The 14,613-nt window shown below is 45.9% G+C and overlaps 1 protein-coding gene across 10 annotated transcripts in view; it reads left to right on the top strand.

Moving 5' to 3' along the window:
- The window catches only part of Fam184a (family with sequence similarity 184 member A), a 63,520-nt gene that overhangs the window by 7,214 nt on the left and 41,693 nt on the right, over positions 1-14,613 (top strand). For 9 of the 10 annotated variants that reach the window (XR_004517111.1, XM_033763208.1, XM_033763209.1 and 6 more), the window contains 4 exons: positions 1,342-1,523; positions 3,537-3,734; positions 6,783-6,905; positions 13,879-14,040. Coding sequence is in view for 9 of the 10 variants with exons in the window: in XM_033763208.1 (XP_033619099.1) it covers positions 1,342-1,523; positions 3,537-3,734; positions 6,783-6,905; positions 13,879-14,040 (665 nt within the window). In the remaining variant the exon portion in view is untranslated. The remainder of the gene's footprint in view (positions 1-1,341; positions 1,524-3,536; positions 3,735-6,782; positions 6,906-13,878; positions 14,041-14,613) is intronic. The other variant, XM_033763204.1, reaches the window with a different exon arrangement.

Here is a 14,613-nt window from a genome sequence, read left to right as displayed (position 1 = left end):
GACTGTAGCCATGCATGGTGGTGGACACCTATAATCGCAGCACTTGGGAGGCTGAGGCAGGAGGAACAGGAGTTCCGGGCCTGCCAGGCCTGCCTTAGCTACATAGCAAGTTCAACTCCCACCCTCCAAAAAAGCACTTGGACTGTAAAAATGATGGAAAGCTGTAATTCTTACTAATTAACCATAAGAAGCAAATGATGAATTTTTTTTATTTTTAGGAATATGTCTTTATAGAAAAGTTAAGAATTAGGTAAAATACCAATAAACCAGTAAAAGAAAAATGAAGCAGTGTTCCTGACATGTATTTTAGAGTATTTGAGTTGGTTGAACAGTTATGACTCGCAGTGGGGTTTGTTACTGGGCTTGTTCTGCACTTCACAGCCGAGTTTCCGTTCTGAGGTGGCTGATGTGCCCTTCTATGGATCTCATGGGAGAAAGGCTGCCCCCTGTGGGACCTGGACCCCTGGCTTGCTGTGCCTCGCTCTGTCGAGGCCCTCCTTCGATTTTGATTGGCTGTGGGAGGCACAGAGCTCCCTCCCCCCAGAGCAGTGACCTGGGCTCCCCATCTGCACTGCCTGGAGGAGGGTGTGTGGGCCCCATTCCAAGAGTTTCCTACCCGGGGGCTTGAGTGGCTGAGTTTCTAACCATAGTTTCCAGACGAGCCGCTGTCTCAAGCCCTGCCTCCCATGAGACCCTGTTCCCCAGCACACCTCCTCTGTTACCCTGCCCTACTCCCGTTTCCCTCCATCTTTTCCCCACTCCTGTTTTGCTGCCATTTGCTTTCTCTTCATTCATGTCCTTTACCTATTACCATTCTCTTGTCTAAAACAAATTAGGTTTCGACTGAACAGCTGTCTACCACCTTTGTTCTCTGCATGTAGAAATTCTTCTCTCTGTTAGGATTTTTAAAAAGATTAAAAAGGAATAGATTACTCATTTTGGCTGTGTAGCCTCAGCCAGTGCCTTACCTTAGTGTCAGTCTCTTACCTAATTGTTTTACTCCTAGAGGATTTTACATAAACCCCTGAGGAGTTGCTCCTACTTCAACTTCTGTCTCCTATAATCTTTAAAAAAAAAGAAAAAAAAAGGGTAGTACTAGGTGCAAGAGCAACAGCGATGTGAATATGGACTTTCTAATTTAAATTATTATAGTTGGATAGGAACTGGTCCCATGGAAAATATTTGTTTTGTACAGTGAAAAAATCAACGAAAAATGTGTACATAGAGACCACTTATTTTACTTAGGTATAAAAGTACAGTTGTGTTGTTAAAGATAAACTGTTTGATATCCTGGTGCAACTGATTCTGTAATTAAAGGGGTTTTCTTTGGGGCGGGGTTAGGTCATATTGGAATGCTGCAAGCGACCCAAATGACCCAGGAGGTTACAATTAAAGATTTAGAATCAGAAAAATCAAGGGCCCATGAAAGATTATCTCAGCTTGAAGAAGAAAGAGCTTTCTTGCAAAGCAGAACTCAAAGTCTGGATGAAGAGCAGAAGCAACAGATCCTGGAGCTGGAGAAGGTAAAAAACAATTGTGTACCAACCCCAAGAGAAAGGGAAGACTCAGCTTCCCTCATTGTCAGATGGAGCATTGAGCATTTCCCCTGCTCCACCATGACTTCATTCTCGCTTTAGTGTTTTTTCTCCTTTGGGGAACAAAGGTGTAAATCTAGACAACCTCAAATTGTAAATATATCCAAAATATATGGGGAATAATCCATAATGTAGAAACTGAAGACATTTCAACTTATTTCCATCCATAAACTGAAGAAACTCTTAGTTTGGTGGGATGTACACTTATAGCTAACCATATTTGTTTCTCTAGTTATTGTGTACGCACCTAAGACATTTTTATAAAACTAAGGACAGACATCAAGCTCTGAATACAGTAGTCATATACCAACATATTTAATTTCTATGTTAAATAAGACATCACTTATAGACCCATTGCTAACTATTTATTCTAGTTTTTCAGGTATCCACGAAACAGACGGGGCTTTTGGTCATCCTCTCCCCTTCCCTCACAACTAAGCATACTGAACAACTTCTGTTGTTTTTGCTCCTTACTCGCTCTTGTTTGGTGCTTAACCTGGTGTGGTCTTCTCTTCCCCATAGTGTGGAATCTGTGTCAGCCTCAGCCCTCGGGACGTGCCAGGTGCTGGCTTGGTGGGTCTTCTCTTCCTGTGGCACCCACACCTGCTGATTGTTGATGTCCCACTTTCCGGGGCGCCCTGGTTCTCTGGTTTCCCTCACACCTTCCTGGACTCGAATTCTTGTGAACATTTCCCTCTTCTGGCAGTTCTCTCACCACTGGTGTTCCCAGCACGTTTGTCTGATTTCCCCGTCATCGTCCATTCCAGCACCGTTGAGGGGCCTGGCGTGTAGTGGTTCTTCCTAAACCTGTACATCTCAGTCAGATCTCGCTTCCCACTGGGCGTAAACATGTCAAGTCAGTAAACTCAGAACCTTCTCCCTTTAGAAGTGTAGTTCTTGTACTTCTTGTCTCAGCCAGCATTGGGAATTACTTTTGATTGCTGTTTTGTCTGGCCCCTTCCTGTTCTGGAGTCCTGTGGGCTCTTCTTTCTTTGCATACTCTTATCCCATCCTCCCCTCTTGGTACCCACTCGTAGGTCTGCTGTTGCTTGCTGAGATTACAGTTTTATCCTCCTGACTGCGCTCCCTGCCTTCAGTCAGCACTCTGGCAGTCCACGCACTGTTTTAAATATATTACTTATGCGTCAGTGACTTCTCATTCCCCTGAGAAAACAGTGCAGTGTCCTCAGTATAAAAGACCCTTCTCATCGTGTAGCCAGCCCTGCTTGCTTCTGAGCCTCATCTCTCTCACTCCCAGTTTAGGCCCTGTGTGGCTGTGTGGACTTTCTGCATCCCTACCATTGGCTGCCTAACTGGTGAGCTACTTCCTCTCGTTCACAGAGCTGGTTCTGAATCCAGGCTTTTGACAGCAGACCTCAGATTGACAGGTCCTCCTCGTTGGCTGCCTTGCTGTGAGATCGAATGAGATAGTGTGTTTTCTCTAATCAGCCTCTGCCCCACCCTGTGCACACCTTTCCAACCCCGTCTGCCCAGGTCCTTCCTGTGCTCTCGTAACGCATGGTGGACACCTCTTTCATGGAACTTCTAAGACTGCATTGCCACTGCCTTTTGAGTTTTTTCATCACAGTCTGTGGACACTTTAAAGGTACATAACTGGCACCCACAGTTGTGTTGGGCAGTATCACTTGAGTGATCAGTGGTTAACCATTTTGTGTACTATTCTGACATACAGGAAGTCTTTCTGCTTAAGCTTGCAGTCACATTTGGTTCTAACCTAATAGTCTGTTTCTAGCTTTTAAGTATTTTATTTTGCTTCTGCCACCTTGTTGCTTTTGAGAAGACCAATGGTGTATTTTCGTGTTTCACAGTCTAGGTCCTGTAGCATGCAGTTCATTCCTGCTTACATATTTACAGTGTTCAGTACTAGTAGCAGTCATAAAGCAGGTGCCAATTATTAATTTTTATCTGTTTTAATTTAAGAGAGTACATGAAGCAAAGAGAACTCAGCAAGAGTATTATGAAATGGAGCTTAAAAACCTGCAAAGCAGACTGGAAGGGGAGGTGACTCAGTTAAATGAAACCCATTCTAAGACGCTGGAAGAGTTAGCCTGGCAGCACCACACGGAAATTGAGGCTGCACGCAGCAGTGCGGTTCGGGACAAGAAGAAGCTGCAGATGGTGAGTAACTCTGCAGTGCCTCCTTGCACTGGACGGATTGATGTCAGCAAGAGTGCCGTGCCGTGCGGTCCACGGCCTGCGTCTCGTCGTTGTGTGAGCCATAGTTCCTGTCGCGGGGTGTGATTTAGTGAACTGACAGGAGGCGTTTGTACTTGGTGCTAGCCGTGAGACACGCAAGTGTGCTCCTCGGGAAGCTTCAACCAGGCGAGGCACCCATGGCCGCCAGGTTCCTTCCCTGGGAGACGCTTTGTGTGTTCCGTCCTTAACAGCGCCCACCGTGGAGGATGCTGTGCGGCAGCCTGGGGCCTTCCTCCCACCTTGCCTGCTGGCCGCATCACCAGGCTGTTCTGCCTCTTTAGCCGCCTCCTGTGTGTGGGAGGAAGTGCGGTGAGCGTCCAGACGGGCCTCGTGTATGGCAGTAAGTAGGTTTTAGTGGCCAGTGTTTCATACCCTGGGCCGGCACTGCCCAAAGGGTGCATACGCTTGCTTTTATCGCTCTGTGTGACAGGGCCTTCCTTGATGGGATTGCTACGCCCACCTTGCTGAAGATGACGTGCTCAGTCCGGCGAAGCTCTGTGAAAGCCGAAGCAGGTGGACACCGGGCATGGGCGTTTCGCTGTGATACTGCTTCAGACTGTTTCTCGTCCACAGGATGGCGCTTCCCCGCTTACGGGGAGCTGTTCTGCCCTGTGTCCCTTCACGCTAGGGACTTGCACGTTAGGACCGCTTTTCCTTCGGTGGGTGCTGAAGTAGGGTTAATAAACCCGAGTGTTCACACAGAGCCACAAGCCTGATAAGTAGAAGAGGCTGGGTGGGGTCTGCTGTCTCGCTCTCTTCTGTTTGTGACACAACTAGTTGGGAAGATATTGTAAGACCTGAACTTAATTAAAAACTCCAGTGAGACCCTGTCAGCGCGCCTGTGTGTTGTGTGCTCAGGCTGAACTGTTGACGGTGCGGTGGCACAGCATCTCCGAGCTCTGTGGCCGTCCTTCCCTCTGAGCCAGCCCACGAGTCCGGGCCAGGCGGCGCTGCTCGTGCTCTGGGGTGACGGAGGTGGGTGCTGAGTGCAGGGTCCCGCAGGAAGGCGTAGAGAGTGCTGCAGCTCTGCCACTTCTCCCCTGGGTGTCTTTTCTTGCTACATCCACCTTTCAGCTCAGCCTTGTTTTCTGTTGAACGTTTAAATTGCAGGTGACCTACTTCCAGCCTTTCTTTCTCTGTGTTAAGTTCTAAGTGCCAAAGTCAAGGTATCTTTCTTTCATCCGTATCATTTTTGCCTTGTTCCTAATCATCCCTTCACCCCACTTAATTTTAATTGTCAAGCAACCTAGAAACCCATCTGACTCAACACAGGTGTCTTAAAATCTCTCTTCAGAGCGGGGTGGCCATAAGACACATGCCTTGGCCTCCAGTTATGAGCGTGTTCAGAATCTCTTGGATGGTACCCTTGTCTTTTGTCAACATAACTTGTTTCCCTCTTGCTGTTTCATTCTCTTCTTGCCTACCTAAACCTAAGCTAAGATCTTCCAGAGTAGTCTTTCTCCAATATCAAACTTTCCACCTTTGAAGAATTTTAGCTAAAAATGATTTCTCCATTTCCTGCTGATTAGTTTCATATTTTTCACCATAACTGGAGTTCACCCATCTGATGGTGAAAGCAGAGGAGGGGACTTGGCAGGCTGGAGACTGGTGCCGCTAGGAGGGCATCAGCCCCTGGCTGGGCCTGGGTGCGAGGATTGCAGGAGGAAGCACCCTCTTCCTAAGGAAAGCGGCTCACTGTGCCTATGCTACTGTGTGAACAGTGCGCACTGGCCTCTGGAGATCAGGGTTGGGGTGTCTGCTGGGAAGAAGGGATCTTCGTGACCAGCCCCAGTACTCCTGGGTACCACGTCTCTGCACTTTCCTGGAAGACGGCATCTCACCTGGTTGGCACCGCTGCCACAGGAATTAGCCTGTCCTCTGTGCAGGGGTGTTTGGAAGCTGACGCCTGATCTTCTGCAGCCTTCAGCTCAGGCTCTATCCCTCCTGGCGGCTTGGAGAGCTTCCTGAGCGTGGCTGTGCGCCGACCCTCTTGGCTACTCCTAGTGCGTCCTCAGACCCGGCTTTGTCAGGGGACCGGCCTGACCCAGGACCCCACTTCCTGCTCTGCTCACCTTCTGAGCTACGTGCAGCACACTGCACACTGGGCCTCTGTCTGCAGCGCCCTGCTCCCTGTGGCTCTACTCCCTCTCGCCCTGGTGTACGCCTTCTGACCAGACTCAGCCGCGGCTTTCTCTGTGGATCTCCCTCATTGGTGAGCTGGACCTCACCCCTTCCCGTTCATACATTCCTCTGCCATCTCGCAGTGCCTGACATTAACTAATATTCTGTAGTTCCTTCATAGTTAGGGCAGATCTGATGTCTGTTGCCTCTGTATCTCAACTATTAAGCAGATAGTAAGTGATCTTGGAAAATAGTGAGTGATCTTCAGTACACATTAACTTTACTGGTCATGCTGTTTAGTTGTCTGAATTTTGTATTTCTGAATTTTCTACTACGTTCCAGTACTAGACAGCTGAATCTTATACGTGTTACTGGGTTTTATTTTTATATAAATAGAAGAATTCTGATTTCAGTAGAATTAGAATGTTTTCTTTATTTCATCAAATTATCATTCATATCACACTTTTCTGTACACTGGTACCTTGGTTTATGAACTTAATTTGTTTTATGATTTGGAGCAGGTGGCTGTGTTTTGTTTGCGTGGGGAAGATGACCACGGTTGTGTCGGTCGCCCAATGCGGAGTTTGTGGATGGAAGCAAAATTTTCCCAAACTCTTTTGTTTGCAAACCAGTGCTTTGTGATGTGGGCCAGACCAGCCACACATTCTCATTCAGCTAGCAGTTATGTAATAGCTGCCCATAGTGATTCCGATGTCAGGATCCGAGTAGTCACTGTTAACGCAGCTATTATACAGGGTAAGGGTAAAATATAGAATAGGATGCTCTTTTCTCAGAGACTTTGAGTTATATTTGCAATCTTGTTAATTTTTTAAAATTCCTTTTTCTGAGGAATTGGAGGAACAGTATAAAAAGGAGAGGCTGGCCCTGGAAGAAGATAAGCATCAACTTCAGCGAGAGTTGGAAGACCTGAAGCAGGAGCTGGAAGACAAGACAGGCACGGCCACTCGTGAGGCAAGCGCTCTTCAGACTCTCCCTGCATGCTGGGCGGGTGACGGTGCTTCTCCTGGTGACACCGCAGGGGTCCGCGGGCCTTGGGAGAGCAAAAGTCACGGGAAACACTGGGGAGGTGTAAAATGTTTCATAACACGTTGGTTACATCCCACAAGGTAAAATTTACCACCAAAAACATCAATCCAAGGTGTTCGTGGGGAAGGCAAAAACAGAATGATAATAATTTGAATGTTTTCAGTGTTTCAGATTTTCTATTTAATATGTATATATACACTTTAATATAGCTGTAACCTGCATTTAGTAATGCTTTATGAATTCATTTTGTAAAACTTTACCTCATATCATAGTTCCATTTATTAACCTTATTTACATACTAGAGATTTTTAAATATTCACATAATGATCCAGCATACATTTTTCCTGTAGTTGCATAAATATTTTCTTTTTGGTAATTTATTTTTAAAAGTTGTTCTTATTATCGTAAGTAGTGATGCATTTAAGGTAAATGTCATCCTGTTCGTGTTATGGGGAAAATAACTCCCAACCTGTTGAATGTCAGCTTTGCTGAGTTCATGGTCTCCCAACATGAGGAATAAAGTTGCGAAGTTAGGAGAGTGGAGTGGGGGTTGGGCCAGCAAACCCCTAAGAGAGAAGAGGACAGGGGCGTCCCTGGAATCCAGCCCTGAACTTACTTAAACGCCCAGTTTTATTGAGAAACAAACAAAGACATTGTGTTCTAGCAAACGTGGGTGATTATTTTAGATTAGAAAGGCATGGTAACAATTATGCCAAATTGTTAACCTTACAAACTGTTCCCAGGATGTCCTCCGTTCCTCGTTTCATCGGCAGGCTTGCCCCTGCCCAGCTGGTCGAACACCTTGTCTTCAAGTTGCTCCACTTTTCAGGTCAGCAGTCTTCTGTGCCAAGACAACTAGAGCAGATGTTCACCTCTTGGGTGCCGCAAGGGACTCCAGTAGTACTGGAAATAGGGAGAACTGCTCCTGGATTTCCAGGAGGGTGCTGAGGGGTGGCCACCAAGTCTCTTTGTCAAGGGTATTCATAAAAGATCACCTGGGGGGGTACAAGGTGGGTGAAGCTACAAGTGTAGCCACTTAGCTAACACTGGTCCTGTAGGGAGACCGTCATGCAGCAAGGGTTGGTGGAAAGAGTACAGGCATTTCTGGAAAGGGCCGGGAGCCCGGGCCGATGTTCTGATTGCCCGCCCTCCTGTGTGTCCGATGCCTGTCTGTGCCCACTGACAGTCTAACCTCAAGCTGCTGTTCCTTTCTAGGGGGCTGCAGGCCTGGCTGTTGTGTCTCCTCTTGAGGTCCAGCCCTCTTCAGATTCACCTCCAGCCGCAGCACAGGTGTGTCTCGGCCTCAGCACTGACTCCCTCGAGGGCACGATCCCTCTCTGGATGCTGGTTGGCTTCTGTCTAACTTAGCTGTCTAATATTTGGAGCATTGGCGGGTGGGGGTGACTGTCAGGCCAAGGCCACTGCCAGACCACATGACAGGTGTCCTAAAGCCAGATCACAGCATGTGTCAGCCTGGAGTCCTGAACACTGCAGAGCCAGGAGGCTCTGAGAGAGGTCCCTGCTCACCCTGCTCACCAGGATGGGGTTTTTCCTGGGGAACAGATAAATTATCAGAGTATAAATATTTTTGCTCATTTTTAAAAAGTATTTTCTTTCCCTCTAATTCTTCCTCTAAATGAAATTACTGGGCCAAAGAGTAGGAATGGTTTTTGTAGCTCTTAGTGCTTATTACTAGACCTGTCTTCAGAGAAACTGGAGCTGGGTTCCAGTAACACCAGTAGCGTTTGCATTCTTTGTTACGAAGCATCTGTTGACTACTTGACACCTTCTAGGATGGGGAACACTGTTAGCAAGATGTCAAGAAACTCAAGTCCTCAGTGACTGTCAAGATCCAGCGTTAAATGTCTTTGTAGTCCAGAGGAAGGAGTGATTCTCTGGCTGTAGGGTTCATAAAAGCTCTGAAGAATATAGTACACTATGTCACAAAGTGATACGGTATGACCTAGGAGAATTCAGAAATGATAGATAGGAGATGGTCCTTGAGAGAAGGGCATACATTTGCCTGATGTAGGCATGACAGAGTTAGTATGGGCTTAAGGACCAGCATAAGTGCACTCATATTAGTAAACAAGTTTCAGTGTCTTAACGAACAGTAGGAAGTCTGTGTCACTGCGCTGGGGTTTCTGTTCCTCAGCACAGCTGCCTGTTTCAGGCTGGCTGATTCTTCAGGGTGCTTAGTAGTACCCTTAGCCTCTCCCTGCTCAGTGCCAGTAGTGTGCACCCTCCTCATCTCCAGACACTGCCGAATGTTCTCTGGGGACAGCTGACTCTGGCTGAAAACTGCTGTGCTTGGCCGTAGGATGCACTTGGGACTTGAGAGGACGTATGTTGGAAGGACATGGAAGCCAAGTGTGAGGGACTCTTGTGCCACAGTGGAGCTTTGGACTTGATCTCGAGGACGCCATCACGTGATCTTACAAAGGACTGTGTTGCACTAGGAGGGTAATTGGAGTTAGATAGGTTATGCAAGATGCTGGCACATTAGTCCAGGCAAGAAATTAATTTGTGTTCTGATTTGGAAGTAAAATTGAGAATGAAGAAGATTATTTAAAAATATAATGTATGGGATTTTATGTGGTGAATGGTAGAAAATAACTGGTATCTCCCTCAGCAGTTTGGATAGATAAGGATGCTGCTGTTGAACAGTAGGTTTCACAGAGGAAAATCCACTGGAACAGTGAGACCTTGGGTGGTTTGGTTATGCAGGCTCCTGAGACTTCCAGGCTGTATGTAGGGGTGAGTGCGGGCTGAATGACAGTGCTTGGCTGTGCAAGCAGGCGCTTTCTGTGGACCTTGCCCCTTTCTGTAGAGAAGAAGGGTGGGAGGGGATCAGCGGTGTCCCCTGAGTAGCAGAGGATGGTGCTGCTCTTTGGAGGCTGTATGTAAACAAAAGGGTCGAGGACAGGGAACTTCAAGCCCATCTCGGCCGCAGTGTCTGAACACTGCATGGACTGAAATGCAATATGAAATCGCGTGTGGATACAGATGAAATATGAGAATACAAGTGGCATTCCTGGGACAAAGAAAGCCTTTGAAAATGACACCTAAATCCTGATTAAAACCACAGTATTTGTGTACTTACAGCTAAAAACTTGTACAGATCAAAACATACCCAAGAAACGAGGGACGGAGTGAGTGCCTGACGAGTTGGATGACTAGTGAAGAAGTCCTGTCCTTAATGTTGTCAGAATGTTTTCAGAACAGTGAGGAAGAGGCAGGCACCCTGGTTTGCCTCTGCAGGCTGGTGGAAAACATTGTCAGCCTCACTGTAACCTGAAAACTGGGAGTGAAATCACCGAGATGCCATTCCGTTGCCATAAAACTAACATAAAAATTGAGGCCACACAGCTGTGGAGGTAAAGGAATAGGTAATCAGAAGCTGTGCTGGGAGCACAGCATTCCTAGAAAGGGGTTTAGCAGCATTCAGGAGTCTTAGACGGGCAAGTCCTTCGACTCAGCCATTGTGTGTATTCAACCCCAGCAAAAGGTAAGGGCTACTGAGAACATTTCAGCACTCTTTAGAGAAGAGGACATGTAGAGCAACTTAAACTTCCACAGAACTTCGTCTAGAAGAGGAGTCTTTCTAAGTGCGTGGAAGTGTACTGCTTCTCTGTCAACATCTAGGGCTGCCCACACCTGGGTTGGGCCTCCCACTAAGCTAGCAGGGTCACATGGCTTAGGGCCGCCCTGCTGCAACAGAAGGTCAGCAGAGGCAGGCACTGGGGCCTTCGGAGCCTAAACGAGGTGGCAGAGATTTTATTTCTTCTTAATTGCCATTACACTTATATGACATTTTTGGGTAACTGAGTCATTCAAATGTTCACTAAATACGAACGGCTGTTAGATACCGAAGATCTGTGTCGGGCACTGCCGGGTAAAGAGGGCCCAGAAGCCGATATTTACACTCCAGCTTGCGTGGTAGTGGGGGTGAGCGATGAGCAGGTCCGGCCAGGAGGGCTGAGACGAAGGCCTGGGCCTGAGCGCTTCTCGGGACCACAGGAGCGCCCTGTGAGCCTGTGTATCCATGCTCACTGTGCTGTGTTCTTTTATATAGTTCAGCCTTTGTATTTTGCTCTCCAGTTCTCACAACCACACCTTACACACGCAATGGGTAGGTAAGCCAGAATTCTAATCTTGGTGGGGATATCTGGGCTGAATTTTTAGCCACATGCTCTGCTCCCTCCCAGTGAGTACAAAGACCCTCAAGGGAAGGTTGTGGTGCTGAGCTGGGCCCTGGAGACCCTGGAGGGTTTGAATGTTATGCAGGGTGGTGGGTGGTGTAGGAGAGCGCTCTGTGCACTCACTGGGATGCTCACCTGAGGGGTGGGGCTCACCTCACATCCGCTGTAACTTACCAGAATGCGTTTTGGTGTTGCAAGGATGGACGGAGAAGGCCAGGCACCGATAGGAGGAGGAGGCCTCTGGGTTACAGCGTTTCCACTTAACTGCGTTCCTTCCGGGTGCCATTAAGTAACAGTCATCTGAGTATTGGTTTCTGTTGCAAATGACAGGAATTCCAGCTCAAACTAGCTGAAGAAAAAGGGAAACCTCTCTCGTGACTGAATGACCAAGGGATAATGTTAGCATCAAAGTGACTAGGTTCAAAACTGACTCGGTGATGCTGGAACTAAGTTTCTTTTTTCCCCTTCAGTGGGATTTGCTCTCCTTGTGTTCACACATTCCTTTAGGCACATGTGCAATTGGAAAAGAGCTTTTCTAGGAGACCCCTCCACCTTTTTTCTTTCGTGGTCCTGCACATTAAATCTGTGGCCTTTGCACTCAGCCATATCTGCAGCCATTTTTTATTTTTTATTTTGAAGCAGGGTCTCACTAGTCACAAAGTTGCTCAAGCTGAACCCAAACTTTTGATTCTTCTGCCTCAGCCTCCCACATTTCTGAGACTGAGTGTGTGCACCTACCAGCTCATAGGAGCTCCTTTCAAGTCCTAAGAGCATTGGGAGGAGAAAGGTTTAATCCGCATGTCTGCTCCTAAGTCATTTTGCTGGCCAACAGACTGAGACGTTGTCGGTTTATATTTCTATTGAGCCTTTCCTTCATCCTGCTGAGACCTCAGGGCACAACAAGGAAGGTCAGTTCCCCAGATGCCACAAAGAAGGTTTAATATTGGGAGACAGTAGATGTTTTCCACACATACCTTTTTTATTATATTTCAAAAAACAAGTTTTAATGTTACGTTTGTCACTTATTTGCTTTTATTTTTATTGTATGGTGCAGAAATTGAAAGACTTTGCCCATTTAAATATTCATCTGTGTCTGATTAGATTAGTTTCTTTAATATACTCTATTTAATTCTTTATGTTGAAATAGAATACTGTTTTTACACACTTTTTCATATATACATAAACACATACTCATCTGAAAACTTTCTGCATTGTAGAATATCTTTCTCTAGTTTATTACATATGCTTATTCTTTTATTTATTAGTACTTGATATCTTTTTTAGTTAAGTAATTTTTTCTGTATATCTAATAACTATATAGCCTAATAACTTCTATCTTATAGTGACAAAACCTGGACTTGAAACAAGATTTCTTGCTAAGTTCAGTGGTCTTTTGGCTCTACTACAGCTGCGGTCCACACAGGTGTTCGTTTCCTGCTGTAATATCTGTTTGTGGCAAAATAGATCAATACAAATAGTAGGGAAAATATGAGTACATATATAGACTAGAGAAAAATGGGCATTCCAATAGGGATGAATACAATTGTAAAATATCGGAAGTGAATGCTGTATATGACTGTTCAGTAATTTTTAAAAATAAGAAAACAGGTGTCTTTCTATAAAATTTTTCACTTTTAAGATGTCTCAAAGTAGTTGACCAATCCAGCCAAACCAATTACAACTCCAAAAGAAAACAGTCTCACATATATTTTAGAGAGGCCTAGCCCCAGTGGATTAATGGATGTTTTTACAACACTGTGAAGAAACAGGTAATCCTTTTGTTGTCCAAACCTAAGCACAGAGAAAAAAGAAGCTCTCTAAATCATTTTATGACATTAACATCCCATTGGACACATTAAAAGGATATGTAACTAATCCCCATAATTTTTTAGCATATACATACGTACATACATGAATGAAAAATTTTCATGGTTTTCTCTGTAACATCTGTATGTACAAAGGAGAAATATCAGGTATTAAGTTGCGCATCTTAATTTTGTAGAATTTTCACAAGCTTGGTGTTTTTAAAATATGAAACACTTGGTTCGGAGATGTAGCTCAGCAGTGCTGCACCTACCTGGCAAGCACAAGGTCCTGAGTTCATTTCCCAGTCCCAACAACAAAAGGAAACTATTTTTTTAGATAATTTAAAATATTTTCTTTATGGATTTTTAGATCAACAAATGGTTCATTTGCTCCTAATTTCCAGAATCCATTCAGCTCTTTAAAGATTTTATGAGACAGATTCTATTTGAAGCAGAAATTGCATCTTATCCTGTAGGGTACATTTAACAGCCTCTCAATATGTATTAGTTTGTGTCACCTTTTAAGTAACAGAACCAGACTCAGGTGGACTGTAAATTATGTACTTTTAAAGAATGGTTTCAAATATTATTGTCTGAATTTTTGTCAGTCTTTATCCTGTTTCTTTTCCTTTGTACAGAGAACTTTTATAATAGAACCAGAAATTCTCTTTAAACCAGGAGCTTAGAGCAGTAACCTTTTCTTTACATGTTGTCTTTAAAAAGGGAAACCTTACGTTGGAGGTCTTTTCAAAAACAGATGTGATAAGGGTTGTGGAGACTCTTCAGGTGTGTCTTCCAAAATCATCAAGAAAGGGTCCATTTGGTAAAAAGAACTGAGGCAGGGCTGCTTTCAGCTGTCCCAGTGATGTCCTGTGCTCTGCTTCCTTGCAGATCGGCCGCCTCCAGGACTTGGTGCAAAAGAGTGAGCAGGGTTTGGGCTCGGCTGAGGGCCTCATCTCCAGCCTCCACGCCTCGCAGGAGCGGCTGCAGAGCGAGCTGGACGTGACCAAAGGCAGGCTCAGGGAGACAAGGGACGCGCTGTCCAGTGTGCAGGTGATTGTGCACTTGCACTGCGAGCGGAGCCCGGCATGGGAAGGCACACGTGGCCGCTTTGCTGAAAGCTTCTTAACTTCGCACTCATGCAGTTAGTGTGCTCGTTCGCGAGGTCACTGTAACAATACTGTGGACAGGAAAGCTTCCTCCGGTTCCCACATCCTCCTGCTCCATCCCCTGCGGATCCTTCCTTCTCTTCCTGGCATTCTTCCACGCTTGGCCCCTGATTTCAGTCTCTGCTTGTCTTCAGTGTCCCTTGTAAGGGTGAGTGGTGTTAGACTAGGGCTCAGCCTGCTCCACTGTGACTTCTGTTTATCTGAACACATCTGCACTGACCCTATGTCTAAATAGGATTGCATTCTGTAGTGTGGGACGGAGGCAAGGATGTCAAGTCTTGGTGGAGACAGTCAACCCGTAACAGTTGGTCTGTGAGCCAGATGTGTAGCACTGGCCTGTAAGCCCAGCACTCAGGAGGCCGAGGCAGGAGGATTACCAAAAGTTCGAGGCTGGCCTGAACTATATAGGGAGACCCCCATCTCCAAAAAAAAAAAAAAAAAAAAAAAAAAAATAGTC

Source organism: Fukomys damarensis, unplaced genomic scaffold (genome assembly GCF_012274545.1).
Source record: "Fukomys damarensis isolate Sample0158 unplaced genomic scaffold, DMR_v1.0_HiC HiC_scaffold_14, whole genome shotgun sequence".
Taxonomy (NCBI): domain Eukaryota; kingdom Metazoa; phylum Chordata; class Mammalia; order Rodentia; family Bathyergidae; genus Fukomys; species Fukomys damarensis.
This window is presented reverse-complemented; position numbering and strand designations above follow the sequence as displayed.